Source organism: Ascaphus truei, chromosome 1 (assembly GCF_040206685.1).
Source record: "Ascaphus truei isolate aAscTru1 chromosome 1, aAscTru1.hap1, whole genome shotgun sequence".
In the NCBI taxonomy this organism is placed as follows: domain Eukaryota; kingdom Metazoa; phylum Chordata; class Amphibia; order Anura; family Ascaphidae; genus Ascaphus; species Ascaphus truei.
Window position 1 is genome coordinate 335,776,242 of NC_134483.1, and position 17,128 is coordinate 335,793,369.

At 41.3% G+C, this 17,128-nt stretch overlaps 2 protein-coding genes across 3 annotated transcripts in view; one reads left to right on the plus strand and one right to left on the minus strand.

Moving 5' to 3' along the window:
- Positions 1-681: 681 nt before the first annotated feature.
- LOC142498955 (centromere protein C-like) lies at positions 682-16,685 on the minus strand. 2 transcript variants are annotated; one of them, XM_075607640.1, is made up of 8 exons: positions 16,566-16,685; positions 15,543-15,599; positions 10,414-10,518; positions 8,509-8,601; positions 7,675-7,761; positions 7,417-7,571; positions 6,543-6,633; positions 682-957 (listed from the first exon to the last, which is right to left on the minus strand). In XM_075607640.1, exons 1-8 carry the CDS (start codon positions 16,579-16,581, stop codon positions 863-865), a joined length of 699 nt encoding a protein of 232 aa, XP_075463755.1. In that variant the 5' UTR covers positions 16,582-16,685; the 3' UTR covers positions 682-862. The 2 variants fall into 2 exon arrangements, with proteins under 2 accessions (XP_075463755.1, XP_075463754.1); XM_075607639.1 differs by having other exon boundaries at positions 7,675-7,764; positions 16,566-16,684.
- The window catches only part of STAP1 (signal transducing adaptor family member 1), a 145,296-nt gene continuing 138,315 nt past the window's right edge, over positions 10,148-17,128 (plus strand). The window contains exon 1 of the mRNA XM_075607586.1: positions 10,148-10,191. Within this exon, the coding sequence (XP_075463701.1) occupies positions 10,163-10,191 (29 nt within the window). The 5' untranslated portion in view covers positions 10,148-10,162. The remainder of the gene's footprint in view (positions 10,192-17,128) is intronic.

Consider the following 17,128-nt stretch of genomic DNA (forward strand, 5'->3'; position numbering starts at 1 on the left):
CCCTCTTTAAACAGATTTCCTTTCATCTATTGGAACATACCTCTCCAAATATGATATATTAATTGAAACGAAAAAAGAAAAAGGACATTTAATGCACAAAAGAGACACACACACCCATCACAAAAGAGACACACACACCTATCACAAAAGAGACACACACACCCACACACGAAATAATGTGTAACCAGCAAACTAACGTAGGGTACACCGAGTCAGTCAATTGCACTATGAAAGGGGTCTCAAACTCAGTCCTCAAGGGCCACCAGCAGGCCAGGTTTTACAGATATCCCTGCTTCAGCACTGAGCCACCTGTGCTGAACCAGGGAAAATCAATAAAACCTGGCATGTTGGTGGCCTTTGCCTGAGTTTTAGACCACTGCACTATGGTCTGTACAAGAAACAGGAATTGCTGAAATTAAACTATTAACAGTGGTTAAGGTGCAGCACGGGCATTATCCTTTTCTTGTAAACTAAACCTGAAGAGCCTCCTTTAAAAAAAATTAAATCTGTGTGTGATCTATAGGTATAATTGGGTTGGTATAACATTGAAACTGCCAAACTGTATGTTTTCTCCAAGGACAAATACATTCCCATTTTTTTTTAATCTAAATCTACACAGTGATCAAAAAGGAGGCAGTAATAGCAGTAATAAGGCTGGGTCAAGTATATACAACACGGATAGATTGTACACAATATTTTTAAGCACATTTTAGCATTTTTGCTAAACAACCATATATACAAAAGATAAAATGTATTTCAACTGTATTAAACATATATAAAAAAACTTGCACTCAAATGTAATCTTCATACAAAACTACATATAAACATATTTTTCTTTTTTTCTTGCTAAAATACACATTACTCAACAGGAATTTGTTTCTATTGCTCGTCCTTTGATTTGCGTAAAAAGAAGAACAGCTTCCTCTCTCTGAAGATTCTGTATATTGTACATATTACCTGTAGAAAAAAAACAAAAAACAAAAAAAAACCATTACCTTTCCCCATTTAAATACAAATATTTTTGCCACATTTGCAATTCAAATTGATATCCACCAGAATAAACCGATCTGAATAAATGAAAAATAGCGAACCATTATAAGTATAAAAACGGCAGTTAATGCTTTTGTGGCCAGAAATGCATTGCTGGATTTGCTGTCAGTGATAAAGATGTTGCACAGTATATGGAGTAAAATTCAACACACAAAATCTACAAATTGTACTACTTCTGTAGGTCAAAGAAAAGTGTACAATCGTCACAGGCTGTGAAGCCTTTTAAGTTCAAACTTTAGGGTTCTTCATTTATTACTAAAATGTTTTAACAGGAAGTCATATATTGAGAGTCACCTCTCATTTTCAAGTATGTCATGGGCACAGAGGTATGATGATAGATACTGTACATGGTTACAAATATAGTTACATTAGGTGAACAGGGTTATACATTATGTATAAAGACATTGAAATAGGCGTATGTTATAGGTGTATGTAACAGTTACAGACTACATTAAAATGTGAGACAGCTTTAGTTTGAAAGAATTTAAGACTGATGGCGGCTTTGAGAGTCTCATGTAGATTGTTCCAGGTGTAGGGTACACGGTAAGAGAAGGAGGTGCGATTAGATACTTTATTGAACCTTGAAACCGTGAACAGTTCCGTGGAGTCAGATCACAGGTGATAAGTGCTACGTGTGGGTAGGGGTGAGGAGCTTGTTTAGATACGGGGGTAGCTTGATGAAGTATTTGAAGGCAAGGCAGGAAAGATGAACTTTGCTTCTAGACTCAAGTGATGGTCAATCTAGTTCTTTGAGCATGTCGCAGTGATGTGTATTGTAGTTACATTGGAGGACAAAGTGGCATATTGAATTGTAGAGGGTGTCTAGTTTGCCAAGGTGAATTTGGGGTGCTGTGCCATATACTATGTCCCCATAGTCTATAATGAAGTAATAATCCCCAAAGAACAGGGCATTACTGGCCAATAATGCCCTGGTCTGAGGGGATTATTACTATTATAGGCTAAATGTAGGGCTTTTTTTTTTGTTTTTTAATTCTTCATAAAAAGATAATTTTTTTAGTCATATTGATTTTTATCAGCATGATTGTCTACATTCTTAAGCTTTTACTGCAAGTTTATTAAAAGGAAATTGTATGCACACACACACTCTGCAACCCTCCCTGTATATACACAAACGCACTCTGCAGTCCCCCCTACACACTGTGCAACCCCCCATCCTCTACACCCACAAAACACACTGCAGCCCTCCTCCACCCTCTACACTCACAGCAGCCCCCCCTACACCCACACACAGCAGCCCCCCCTACACACACACACACACACACACAGCTTCCTGACCCCTACACACACACACACACAGCAGCCCCCCCTACACGCACACACACACAGCAGCCCCCCCCTACACACACACACACAGCTTCCTGACCCCTACACACACACAGCAGCCCCCCCCTACACGCACACACACACAGCAGCCCCCCCTACACACACCAGCCCCCCCTACACACACACACAGCAGCCCCCCCCTACACACACACAGCAGCCCCCCCCTACACACACACACACACACACAGCAGCCCCCCCCTACACGCACACACACAGCAGCCCCCCCCTACACGCACAGCAGCCCCCCCCTACACGCACAGCAGCCCCCCCCTACACGCACAGCAGCCCCCCCCTACACACACACACACAGCAGCCCCCCCTACACACACACACACACAGCAGCCCCCCCTACACACACACACACACACACAGCAGCCCGCCCCCCTACACACACACACACACACAGCAGCCCGCCCCCCTACACACACACACACACACACACACACACACACACACACACACACACACACACACACACACACACACACACACACACACACACACACTTTCCCTCACTCCTGTGCGGAGATCTCACACACACACAGCTTCCTGACCCCTACACACACACACACACACACAGCAGCCCCCCCCCTACACGCACACACACACAGCAGCCCCCCCCCCTACACACACACACACACAGCAGGCCCCACCCTACACACACACAGCAGCCCCCCCCTACACACACACAGCAGCCCCCCCTACACACACACACAGCAGCCCCCCCCCTACACGCACACACACACAGCAGCCCCCCCCCTACACGCACACACACAGCAGCCCCCCCCCTACACACACACACACACACACACACACACACACAGCAGCCCGCCCCCCTACACACACACACACACACACACACACACACACACACACACACACACACACACACACACACAGCAGCCCGCCCCCCTACACACACACACACACACACACACACACACACACACACACACACACACACACACACACACACACACACACACACACACACACCTTTTCCCTCACTCCTGTGCGGAGATCTCTGCAAGCAGGGTGGGGGGGGGAGTCAGTGCCTTGCTGCCACCTTCTGTCCAATCACCTCCCCTGTCTCAGAGCAAATTTCATTCTTTGTGAATGAGAACTTAAAGCTGATTGGCTGAAAAACTTGGCAGGGTACAAAAAATTCCGGCACATTAATGATTGGATAATGCCCGGAATTTTAACCAATCAATCAGAGAGCAGGGTTTTCAATAATGCCCTGAATTTACCAGCTTTAGCCTATAAATGCTATTAGTATCTGCTGTGCAATGCGCTTTTGGACCAGCGGACGTAGGGAAGATTTGTTCCTATAAAGTACACCTAGTTTTGCATAGGTTTTGGATGTCAGGATATCAATGAGCAACTCAAATGTTAAAGGTCAGAGTACAGTGAGTTTTTAAACCTACTGTACAAAGTAAACTGTTCACTCAAAATATCCACTTTAAGTATCACAGTTACATAGTTACATAGTAGATGAGGTTGAAAAAAAAGACGTACGTCCATCAAGTTCAACCTATGCTAAATTTAGACAACAGATACTTTATTCCATATCTATACTTACTTATTGATCCAGAGGAAGGCAAACAAAAAACCCCAATAAGGGGAAAAATTAATTCCTTCCTGACTCCAAGAATTGACAATCGGATTAATCCCTGGATCAACATCCTTCCCATGAATACTTATTTGGTATATCACTGTATACCTTTCCCATCTAAAAAGATGTCCAACCTTTTTTTGAACAAATCTATTGTATCTTCCATCATAGTCTCCATGGGTGAGATTTCCTTTCCTCCAACCTTAAGGAATGGTCCCAAGTCCTTTGTACTGGCCGTGGGATGAATAGTTCTTTTGAAAGCTCCTTGTATTGTCCCCGAATATATTTGTATATAGTTATCATATCCCCTCTTAGACGCCTCATTTCTAATTTAAATAAATCTAATTTAGCTAGCCTCTCCTCATAAGTTAGAATGTCCATCCCCTTTATTAATTTGGTGGCTCTTCTCTGCACTCCCTCTAGTTCCATAATGTCTTTTCTTAGGATTGTTGCCCAAAATTGTACTACTATACAAGCACAGATCATTTTGATAGCAATCTGTAGGCATTATTCATAAACTGTGATATAGTGATAGTGATAAACAGGCGCTAAACACTGAAAGTGATCACTAATAAAAACCTTTCTGGCAGGGCCTGTCTTCACTGGTCCCCAAATGGTAGAAATGTGTTCTCACAACCCAGGGGGAGCATAAAGGAGAAAAAACAACACAACAATCTAAGTGCAGACAATATTGACGAGTGAAATAGCTCAATTGTAATCTTGGAGCCTACTCACAGGATTTCAGTGTTAATCAGGCAACATCAGTAAACATGGATCAGAGATAATCTTCTGAGTTTGAAGTGGTGTTATACTCCATTTCCAGCGAGATGGTGGGATGTAAAGATAGAAAATATGCCCAAAGTGCAGATCAATCGTATAAAAGGTATGTTTATATCAAATTTAAAAAATGCACACTTACAATAAAATCTAATTTAAAACAGCATGAATCACCAATGTGATAATAGGAGATTTGACTCGTGCCTTGGCTCAACCCCGCCTCCATTTGGCATCTGGTGAGTGATCGGGACGCAGACAGCCGAACGCGGAAGCATCCCCAGAGTACACCAGATGCCAAACGGAGGTGGGGGTGAGCCAAGGCACAAGTCATATCTCCTATTATCACATTGGTGATTCATGCTGTTTTACATTAGATTTTATTGTAAGTGTGCATTTTTGAAATCTTAATATATAAAATTGAAATGTGTGGGGTTGAAAGTAGATGTGGTGAATCTGATTGGTCCGTTGTCGTCACTCAGCCTTTGGCCAATCAGATTGGTCTGTATCCCTGCCCCTCTCATTGGCTCTATGATGTCACCCAACTGCCACTCTCTTCTCCTCCTCACACGCAGCTCACCTTCCCCCTCGGCCTCAACTGCCACACACACGCACAAGCACCCGGCCACTGTCCTCTTCACCCAGCTCACCTCCCCGCCGGCTCCCCCCAGGGAATCCACCAGGCTCACTCGAGCTCCGGCCAGCAGCAGCAGGCGGGTAGTGTCGCCGCCGACACAGCTCCGCGCGGGGGAGGGGGAAGCACCGCCGACGACACCCACCTGAATCTGCCCCACCACAACTCACCCTCTCTCAGCAGCGCCTCACCTCCTCCCCACCCACTGCCACGGCCGGCTCACCGTGCCTCAAAGCCCCCGCGCCGACGTCCTCCTCCCTCCCTACAGCTGCGGCTGTCACGGCTGCCTCACAGCACCCGCGCCTCACCGCCCTTTCCCTGCTCCGCCGCTGCTTCAGGTATGGGGAAAGCAGGGGGGTGGGGGGAGACATGCAGGCGGAGGGGGGAGGGGGGGGGGGGAGACATCCAGGGGGGGGGGGGAGAGAGACATGCAGGGGGGGAGAGAACACCCCCACTCACTCAAGGTCACTCACCCACCGAGCTCTGAAGGGGGAGGGGGGGGGAGAATTGGACATGTGAGGGGGGGGGGGGGCGGAGCTGTGAACGGGGGGGCCACATTCAATTGGACATGTGAGGGGGGGGGGCCCCGATTGCTGTTAATGGGGAAGAAAGGGGAAGGGGGGGGGGAGAAAGGGCAACGGAGAGAGACAGAGGCAATGGGGGGAGAGAGGGGGAGTGGGAAAATTCAATGCCGGGCAACGCCGGGAATATCAGCTAGTTTGATATAAACATACCTTTTATACGATTGATCTGCACTTTGGACATATTTTCTATCTTTACATCCCACCATCTCGCTGGAAATGGAGTATAACACCACTTCAAACTCAGAAGATTATCTCTGATCCATGTTTACTGATGTAAACCTGATTAACACTGAAATCCTGTGAGTAGGCTGCACATAGGAGCCAAGATTGCAATTGAGCTATTTCACTCAATATTATCTGCACTTAAGATTGTTGTGTTGTTTTTTCTCCTTTATGCTCCCCCTGGGTTGTGAGAAGGCATTATTTATAAAGCCATAATATAGCTCTACTGCAGGCAGTAAGCCCAATAATCACCACCCTGAAGACCTGAAGAGTCTACTATCCTTTTTGGATTGCTGTAAATTCCACAAACACAACTTACCGGGTGGAACAAAAAAATAATCTCCTGTTTTCAGTAGGTAAGATGTTAAGTGGACTGTTACCTTCAGTGAACCATGGATAATGTAGTATACCTATAATACAAAGATATTGAGAAACTTAATAGGATAACAACAAAAAAAATGGAATCAAAACACCAGGATACCTTGGGGTAATATTGAGGAAATAGGTTTCCATTAACTTTCTCCCGTGTAATGTTCCGAACAAAATGGCAGGGTTAAAATAAGAGCAGAAGTTACATCAGTGTCATGCTAACAATGTAGCCAACCGACAATCTACTTGAGATCTTATCTAATTTTTTAACCAATTTTAAATATGAATAAAATAAAAAAACAAACTCAAATAATTATCAACTGTAGTCTAGCAACTTCATTTAATATTTGTGAACTTTTCATTTTCAGGCAAATTGACAACCATGCAAACCTCTCACCCAGTTTGATCTTAAAGTACTGTTTTAATCATTAAACAAGCAACAGACCATCATAAATTTACAAAGATAGCTTCACAAGGTTTGTTCAGAACTTCAATATTTACAATGGGCAAAAAAAACCTTTAATTCTTTCAAACATAGCCGAGATTGAAAGGTTGCTTACACATGTTTTTTTTATTGGTTGCTCAATATGGCTATTTATTGAATTGCTCCCTACACTAGTTTGCTTGAAGTGTCAGCCCAACCTAAATGAGTAAAACTTAAATGAAATATATGGGGGAAAAATTCATGAAACCAATCATCATTATAAAGGGCATAAGAGTTACTGGATGTACCAAAAAGATCACAACTGGAAAATGCAAAATTATAAAAATCTATACACGTTTTCTACAGTTTCATTTTAGATTTTTGTTTGCCTTGTACTTACAATTGTGTCTAGGCAGACATACTGGTATCCTTTTTCCTGTAATGGGCCAATAGTCAATTTACCAGTAGAAAACGTAGACTGCTGAATGCTTTTGCAGATAGAGATCAATTCCTTTGCTCCATGAAATGTGCAATTCTCAGCAGTTTTGATACACTCTGATCATAAAAAATAAATAAATAAAAAAAGTTTACTTTTAAGTTGTTTAGGGTAGTGAACACATTCCTTATACTCCGGACAAAAAAAGAATATTGAACATACCAACAAGTACTTCTGTTCCTTCAGTTGGATGTACAACAACGGTAGGCTCTGCAGGAAGTATTTTCCTATTTTCAACACAAGGAATTTCTGCTAGAAAAGAAATGTAAAAAATATATATACAAATTAAATGCTATTCTATTTATTTAAATCTAGTTCAGCTTTGGAAGTCTTAGAATAACAGTGCATTCTCATATTTGTTTGCCTATTGACTGATCATTAAAGTGCCTAAGAACATTTTATAGCGGCATTACAGTTAAGCTGATTGATACATGTTAGACATATCTATAAAATGCTTAATTTCACAAAATCAGTCATGAGTTGGAGTGAGACCGAATAGTATCTCAGAGTAATGAGCCTGAATTTTGGCTTACATATTTTACATGTAAAAGGGAAGTATTTGAGCGAGACCGATATTCATATTACTCTGGGCTTTACTTCTCCTTTTAACTTTGTTTTTATGCTTTATTCCAGTTTTCCGCTTGCTGACATTGCCTACTAATAGAATCACCAGTTGTCACAGTTGTTTACAAGGCTTGTCACTGCAATAAATATAATACTACTGCATTATAGAGCTCTGTGGTAGAGGACTGAGACATGAACACATAAAATAAACAATTTGCAATGTTACACAAGTGCGGAATTATCCGGTCTACCCCATACCATCAAGTGAAAAAATACTTTGGTGCTGGGAATGGCTTGGTAAGAGAGAGAAGCCTGGTCTTTCATATGGAATATTAAACCAACAAATGAAAGATTAGGAACCAACTGCATTTTTATCAATAATCATGCCCAAATCAAAGTTTATGAACAGGTAAGAAAACATGAATTTGGTACCTGCTTGTTTCTTATGTGCATTCTTTCTTTTAGCCACATCTTTTCTGGGGCGTTCTTTTTCTGGAGATACAACTCCGTCAACTACAAAGCCACCTACATTTTAATTTAGGAATGTTAAGAGACAATTTTTGTACAGATCATCTTCTATGTATATTACACACAAAACATTTACACACCCACACAAACTCTGTACTGTACTAAAAGTTCCTTTAGTACTAGCACCCGATATCATGGGGGGGACATTTTTTGACTTGCTTTAAAAAAAATATTAATAATAAATTTAAAAAAAGTACTTCAAAGCTAAAAATGATTGTATTTATAATTCATTAATAATAAAATAAAAAAATAGAAAGGATTAGTTGTCTTAACAGTATACAACTATGTTGAAACTTTGATCTTTGATGTACAAGCTGCTTTGTATAAAAAATTTCTGTACATGCTGCTTTGGCAGCAAGTCGTACAAAAAATAGAAATAAAGTGCACTACTAATGTGATCCTAAACTAAATGGAACAAGCAAAAATACCAGTATATTACAGAAAAAATGCCCAACAGTGATACGTGATACAGTAAATCAACCAGTGTACAAATAAAATAATAAGTAGATAACCGTAATAGGTATTGAAAAGTGTCTGCTGCTGTAGAACAGGGATGGCCCAGCACCCCACAAAGCTACAGGAAACAAAAGACAAAAAAAACAGGGCACAACGCTCAGTGTAATACATTTTAGTAAGATATATATATATATATATATATATATATATAAAAAAAAAGGGTAAGTATTCTGCGCACATCAAATCAAACAAGCAGGTATTTCATGTATCAAGACATGCGTTACTAACACAGGAAACCGAACCAGTCAGGAGATAGGCAGCTTCTGATCACCCGATGTGGAACTTTGCGGGACAGCTCTCGTCCTCAAGATAGGTGGCCCCACACAAATGGGCACAAGGAGTCCTCCTTATAGAGGGTCCCGATCCGCACAGGCAACCCCATAAGGCAGGAAATCAGTCTTCTCCCAGACTGCAAGCGCAGTACAGCCACCGGAATAGACAAACAGCAACTTAACCAAACGGTGTCACTACCAGCGTGACACGTCTTTGTAGTTGTGGAGCAAGCAATCCCCACTTGCTGGAAGTGCTGGTCACAGACACACATACGAGCAGTCACGGTACACCAAGTTTCAGTCTAAGGCAGCTGGCAAATCTCGTCGGCTAGGGATGACGTCACCAGACGGGAGGCGCTTCTTCCCAGCAGTAATAACAAAAGTCTGTGATATCGACTGCACGGCACGTCTCGGCTGTAGTAGATCAATACACAGGATAGCAGGCAATAAAATCCTTTATTGCTCCACAACTACAAAGTCAGGTCACGCTGGTAGTGACACTGTTTGGTTAAGTTGCTGTTTGTCTATTTCAGTGGCTGTACTGCGCTTGCAGTCTGGGAGAGGACTGATTTCCTGCCTTACGGGGGGGCCAGTGCGGATCGGGGCCCTCTAAAGACGTGGATACCAAGGAGGACTCCTTGTGCCCCTTTGTGTGGGGCCACCTACCTTGAGGACGAGAGCTGTCCCGCAAAGTTCCACATCGGGTGATCAGAAGCTGCCTATCTCCTGACTGGTTCGGTTTCCTGTGTTGGTAACGCATGTCTTGATACATGAAATGCCTGCTTGTGTTTGATTTGATGTATGCAGAATACTTACCTTTTTTATATATATTTTACTAATGTATTACACTGTGGGCGTTGTGCGCTTTTTTTGTCTTTTGGCAGCAAGTGCTTTTCTGTAGCTCAATAACCATGGGGAAGTTTTAATCGCTTTACATTACGCTGTAGTGCACTGTTTGGAGAGAAGTGTGTATGTAATATATTATCAAGTGCACATATACTCACATCCTCACACAAATTACCTGATGGCCGGATCTTGTAATCCACACGCTCCCCCCTCCAGTACGCTAAAGGCTTGACTTTTGTCCTTTTTGAACGGCGAACATTTGGTGTACTTGAAGGTAGAGCTGGTAAATAAACACATCAATAGTAATAATCAATTAATATTTCACAGGGCTAAGCTTTCTTATACAAGCAACCACCAACTTTCAGCCCATCATGCAAACCATCACTATCTGCAATTAAATAAAAGCAGAAGCAAGAATAGTAGTCACCACAATGAACAACTGTTGTCCACTTCAAGCCAAGTCCCACTTAGGACCTAAGTGAACTAAAAGCAGTGATACAGTGATACAATAGTTAACCTATTACTCTTATGTGATTATTGCGTTTGGGGGGGGGGGGGAAAAGGGGAAAAAAAAACCACATGTAATTTTAAATAATGGATCATTTTAATAATTCTTTGTTACAGTGGGGATTCTGAACAAGAGGGTGGGACTAATTGTCAGTCTTGTTTGCTCTATCCCAGTTATCAATAGGCAAACCTATCAAATTTTATATTGCAATGTTTACCAACATTGTTACGGTAGATCATTAAAAAAAAAAAAATAACTTGCTAAATTATCCACTTCAAACAGGTACCCACAAGATCTGAAACCCCCCCAAAATTACCACACATACATATTTTTTTTATACATTACATTAAATACATATATATTGTATGAATACATACATGTATGTATGTATATATGTATACATACATGTATGTATGTATGTATGTATGTATGTATGTATGTATGTATGTATGTATGTATGTATGTATGTATATATATATATATATATATATATATATATATATATATATATATACATATACATATATACATATATACAGTGTTCGACAAACCTATACATTTGCACGCCCCGGGCGAGTGGATTTAACATCGTGGCGAGCTCCTATTGGCCCAAGCAGCACACGTGCGGTACTAGGTGGCGAGTAGATTTTTTTGTTCGGCGAGTAGATTTTTTGGTGATTTGTCGACCACTGCATATATGTATATACGTACGTATATATATATATATATATATATATATATATATATATATATATATATATAGGTAACAGAGCAGATGGCACACAAATACAGATGAAGACAGGTGCTTAGTCCCATATGAATGAATATAATCAAAGGCTCCTTACCAGGCAGACCAGAGAATCCAGGGAATCCAAAGCAGGCACAGCAAGGAAGAGACAGCACACTTGTTAGCAAAAAGAATTGTATTAGTGAAGCAGGCACAAAACACCTAGGTGTTTTGTGCCTGCTTCACTAATACAATTATTTTTGCTAACAAGTGTGCTGTCTCTTCCTTGCTGTGCCTGCTTTGGATTCCCTGGATTCTCTGGTCTGCCTGGTAAGGAGCCTTTGATTTTATATATATATATATATATATATATATATATATATATATATATATATATATATATATATATATATATATATATATATATATATATATATATATATATATATATATATATATATATATATATATATATATATATATATATATATATATATATATATATATATATATATATATATATATATATATATATATATATATACGTACGTGTATGTATGTATGTATGTATGTATGTATGTATGTATGTATATCCCCAAAAATACCACATGATATAGATATATCTCTATATGTGGTATTTTGGGGTTTTTTCAGAGCTTACTGGGTATCTGTGTGTTTGTTAACCTTGTCCAGCTGGTTTCAGCTGTTTTTGGAGGTTAGTGGCTCCTTCCGCCCCCCCTCCCCCCCAGGGTTTAAGCTCACCCCTCCCCACTTTCCAAGTTAGCAGGTCAGTTTCATTTTGCTGGGTTGTGACAGATCCAATGTTGATAATTCTTCCTCCAATTATAGAGGTAAATAAGAATTTTAGCTCAGGTAATGTTAGGACCTGCTAATGGTCATGTTTTGATGTGGCAGCAGGCTTAAAACGCTTTGGCGAAAGGGTCACTAAATGACCCTTTTTCAAGAGATTATATAGGTGTTTCACTGTGTATTTGTCATATTGGATTTAGCTTTGGGCTTGTGTGTTTTTTTTTTTTTTAATAGATTACCCACTTCTAACATTTTGGATATATTCTTTTAGAAAATTCGCTTTCATTGCTATAATGAATACGTGACTATTATTGTATTATTATTAAACCGTGGTAATTTTTTTTTATAAAAACAACCTCCTTCCTATATTTTGCAGCCCCATATTTTCAATTGAAATATGTACATAAATAGTACATATGAAATACAAGCATAATATGCATATATACACTCAGATGTGTCCGCATATATACACAGTATCGATGTAGCCATACACTTGCTACATGATTAGTAGTCATATATTTTGCTTATTCTTGCTCCCCACCATTGCTCAAAAAACATTGTTCTCTCACAGTGCATTATTTTGATTGTCCAATTCCCAAGTGTGTCCACATTTACCCAATTCTTGTAATATCTATCGGATTGCTCCCTTCCCCAGTTGTCCCACGCTATCGTGTGTGTGTCCATCCCTCCTGCTCCCATCATGTTCCCAGTATTATGAAATCCATTGTCCTCTCCCCAATTATTCCTAAATCGATTGTAGTGGTGGGGTTGTCCCCTTCACTTCCTAATCTGATTGATCCCTTTGCAAGCGCTTATAAATACAGTTACCTTCTCAGTGCTCGCAAAATTGACTACTCCTGTTGTAAATGCCAACAAATGACAGTCCCCATTACAAATGATTCCCTCATTAACTGTACACTTTACATGTACACAGACTGCCCCATTACTAAATGACACCTCCATTGACTATCCCCACTACAATTATCCCTAACCCATGCCGAACTACCACTGTTCACCCTTACCTCACAAATCCTTATCAGTCCCTCATGGCTACTCACCCTCTTTCCACTCTACTGCATCCTTTCCCCACGGGGCTCTGCCCCACCCATCCCTCACTCCAATACCATAATCCCTCTCAATCCCTGTCGTCACCACACCCATTCCTCGCCACCAGCCAGCCTCCACTCCCCATACCAACATCAGTAACCTCATACCTCCTTGTCAACTCCTCTCGTCTACTCCCATCATCCCCACTACCACCCTAACCTCCTATCTACTCTCTGCTCCAGACCTATTCGTGAACTACAACCCTGCCATATCCTCCACTCATGATCTACATGCCCCTCTAACTCCAGGCCCTGGCTAAACTGTCAAACGCATGCTCTGCTTCTGCACTCGCTCCTCTGGAGGAAATCTCATACTTTCGCAGACTTACTTCACTACAAATTTGTCCTATTCAGTTTCAACTCAGCCCTCTCCCAGGCTAAAGAAACCAACTTTTCTTCACTAATCAGCAAGTTTAACTCACAACGCCTCTTCTCCGTCTTTGACTCTACTCAGATCATCCTGTTACCTCTGTTTCTGTCTCCATTTCCCCTCAGGACTGACAATTTCAGGACAAAGGTGGATTCCATTGGCCAACACATCGCCTCTGTATTCTCCTCATTCTACACCTCTTCCCAATTCTCCTCCTGCCTTCCTTGACTCTTTTTTCTGTCTCAGAGGACGACGTATCGGTACTGATCTCTTCTCCCTCTATCACTTGCCACCATTTTCTCCCCTCTAACTCCTATTCTAATCACCGCACTCACATCGTTTTCAACAACTCCCTCCACTCTGGTACCTTTTCAATCTCCTTTCGAGCACGCAACAGTTATATCTTTACCCAAAAACAAGCTTGACCCTACCTGTCTAACTATCGCAGTGGTAACCTCCTGCCTTTTGCCTCTAACCTCCTTGAACGCCTTGTATTCTCTGGCTTGCTCCATTTTCTCACCACCTATTCTCTCCCAGACCTTCTACAAACTGGATTCTGCACTGATCACTGAACTAACCCAGCACTCACCAAACTAACTTATGACCTCCATGCTGCCAGAGGTCATTACACACGGCTCTAGAGCCTTTTATACTGTGGACCACCCTCTCCATAAATTTGGTAATAGAGCTCTATCCTGGATTTCCTCACCTCTCCCATAGAACTTACAGGGTCTCATTTGTCAACATCTCCGCTGCCTGTGTAAATATCTCTGTGGGCATACTCCTGGGGCCTCTTCTCTTTACACACACATGCTAGGTGACCATGTACCATCTCTTGGGTTTAAATATCAACTCTATGTTGATGACACACAAACTTACCACTCAACCCGACCTTCCACCTGCTGTACAGACCAAAATCCTTGAATGTCAAGATTCCTACCGCTATATCACCCTGGATGGCCTTCCGCCGGATCAAATATCCAAGACGAAGCTTCTCGTACAACTTCCTCCCAAGCCTGGCCCTACTGCTCCCTTCTACATTACCGTTGGCAACAATAGCATACATCCAGTATCACAAGCTCACAGACAAGGTGTCATATTTGACACCTTCACAATCCTCTCATTCACAAACTAAAACTGGTCGTTTATTCCTCTGTAACATTGCAAGATATGTCACGCGTGCTAAAACACTAACGCAGGTCCACATTCCTCTCCCATCTCGACTATTGTAACCTAATGTCCAGCCTTCCTGACTACACAATCTATTATAAACACTGCTGCTAGAATCACTTTCTCTCCTAAATCTGACACAGCATGTCTCCTGCTGAAATCTCTCATGCTTCCTATTAAATCCTGTATTACATCCTCCTCTCTTTTAAGGCTATCCATTCCTCTGCCTTTCCATACAGCTCTGCCCTAATTTCTAGCTATATACATGCCTGACTCTTGCATTCTCCTCAAGGATGTCTTTGATCTGCCATTTTTGTATCTAAAGCCCTCTCCCCGCCTAAACTCACTACCTCACACCGCTGGAATGCACTTCCCCTCAGTATCAGACTAGAATCCATCTCTCTCCTCCTCCATTTTTTAAACACACCTCTTTAACGAAGCATATGGGTAGCTCTGTTGGCTGATACTATACATCTCATATGCACTGACCTTGACCCCTTGCAGGCGCACTTACAGAACACCCTCCTATTGACTGAGTTCTTCCCACTTAAGATTTGTTCTCATTATGTGTTAAATGAAAAGATATACATAATAAAAAAATACAAGAAATCACCAATTTTTTTCCGGCGAATATCCTCATCACAATTTTCTGTTTCTTCTTCATCAGTTGCTAAAAGGAAACAAAAAGTTGACATTTATGCATGCAAATATTTGGTCTGAACTAAGACAGTATTGAATTTGATTTTATAAAGTAAATGTATAGCTCTTATCCTGATCCCACTGCAGAGTTCAAGGGCATTGAGATTCATTACCAATCTCTTGCTCCTTTATTAAGTTCAGTTATTTGTCTTCGTCTTTTCTGTTGTTGCCATTAAAATCAGACGTTTAAAAATAAATAAAATTTAAAAAAAATAAAATAAAAAAAATTAAAAAGGGGGGGGAGAGAGAGAAGAGAAATGGTAATGTGTGTTCCAAAAGAAGCAGAAACGATGGAGTAGGAATGGGTTAGCACAGGGGTGCACAAACAGATTTTTCTGGGGGCGGGGGCGCGGTCGGTTGCAGAGGCCCCACGCTTATCCCCAAGACATTAAAATTAAATGCCGGGGGGTCGCGTGACGCCGCTGGAACCTAAACTTACCTTGCTTCAGCCGGCGCCTGGAAGCGTCTCCATGGTAACAGGTCATGCAGCGTTACGTCATACACATTGCCATAGCAACACGGCGTCAAATGACGCAGTGGGAGTGGCGAGGCGCGGAACCAGAGGGCAAGAGGCAGGGGGGCGCAGGGGCAAAAGTTTACGCATCCTGGGTTGGCATTCTGCAATCACTTTCATTCATCTACTACAATCAAATTAATGCGATAAATGTATTTATTTTCCTCTGTGTACATGGTGTGTACTAGCACTACCAGGAGCACACATAGGTACGATGTAAAATAAAACACCCCCCCAATGTATTATCTATTTGGGACCGTCAATCAACTATTACTTTGAGACTTTATCAGATCCCACCCCACATTCCCCCTACTTTCCTTTTCTCGCCCTTCTCACGTGTAGTTATTGAGCCACATTTTTATTATGTGAACACATACATTTAATTTAAATACATTGATGGTATATTAGTTAAGAAACTCATACCTGAAGATTCATACATGTCATATACAATTGGCTTCTCATCAGGACAGGTAAGTCGGATAGCCCGTGAAACAGTTGGACCGCTCCCGCTGCAGAATAGATCGAGTAGTTAAAACCAATGACATGGAGGGTAATCGAATGTAATTTGCATTAAATATGTACCAATTTAAAGAGGGAAAGGAGATTTTAGAATGGAGCAACAGGATGGGTTTCTGTTCAGCATTTTAATGCTTTTAACTAGTATACAAGGCCTCTGTGCCAGTTAAGATAGAACCAATAGCATGTTTAAGAAGTTAAATAAAGTAAACAGACAGGGGGGGGGGGGGAGGGGAGAACAAAAAACACAATTGACGGGTATTTTTTGATACATTTTAAAACTACTCATAATAACCAAATGCTTTGAAGTGTCTTTAAAACCTTTATCTAAACGAGTGCTTAAAAGTTAGAGAGGACAGAAGTGTACTGCAATGTCATTTTACATAACTCAAAAAAAAAATATATACACTTAAAATTATGTGCTACAGATGTTATAAATGATTACAAAATGTTGAAGTATGGTAATTGTT

Excerpts from the sequence above, each read along its gene's own strand:
- LOC142498955 (XM_075607639.1), bottom strand. Across the intron at positions 8,602-10,413 it reads TTACAAGATCCGGCCATCAG|GTGGCTTTGTAGTTGACGGA; the intron begins GTAATTTGTGTG and ends ATTAAAATGTAG. Across the intron at positions 7,765-8,508 it reads TGCACATAAGAAACAAGCAG|CAGAAATTCCTTGTGTTGAA; the intron begins GTACCAAATTCA and ends TTTCTTTTCTAG.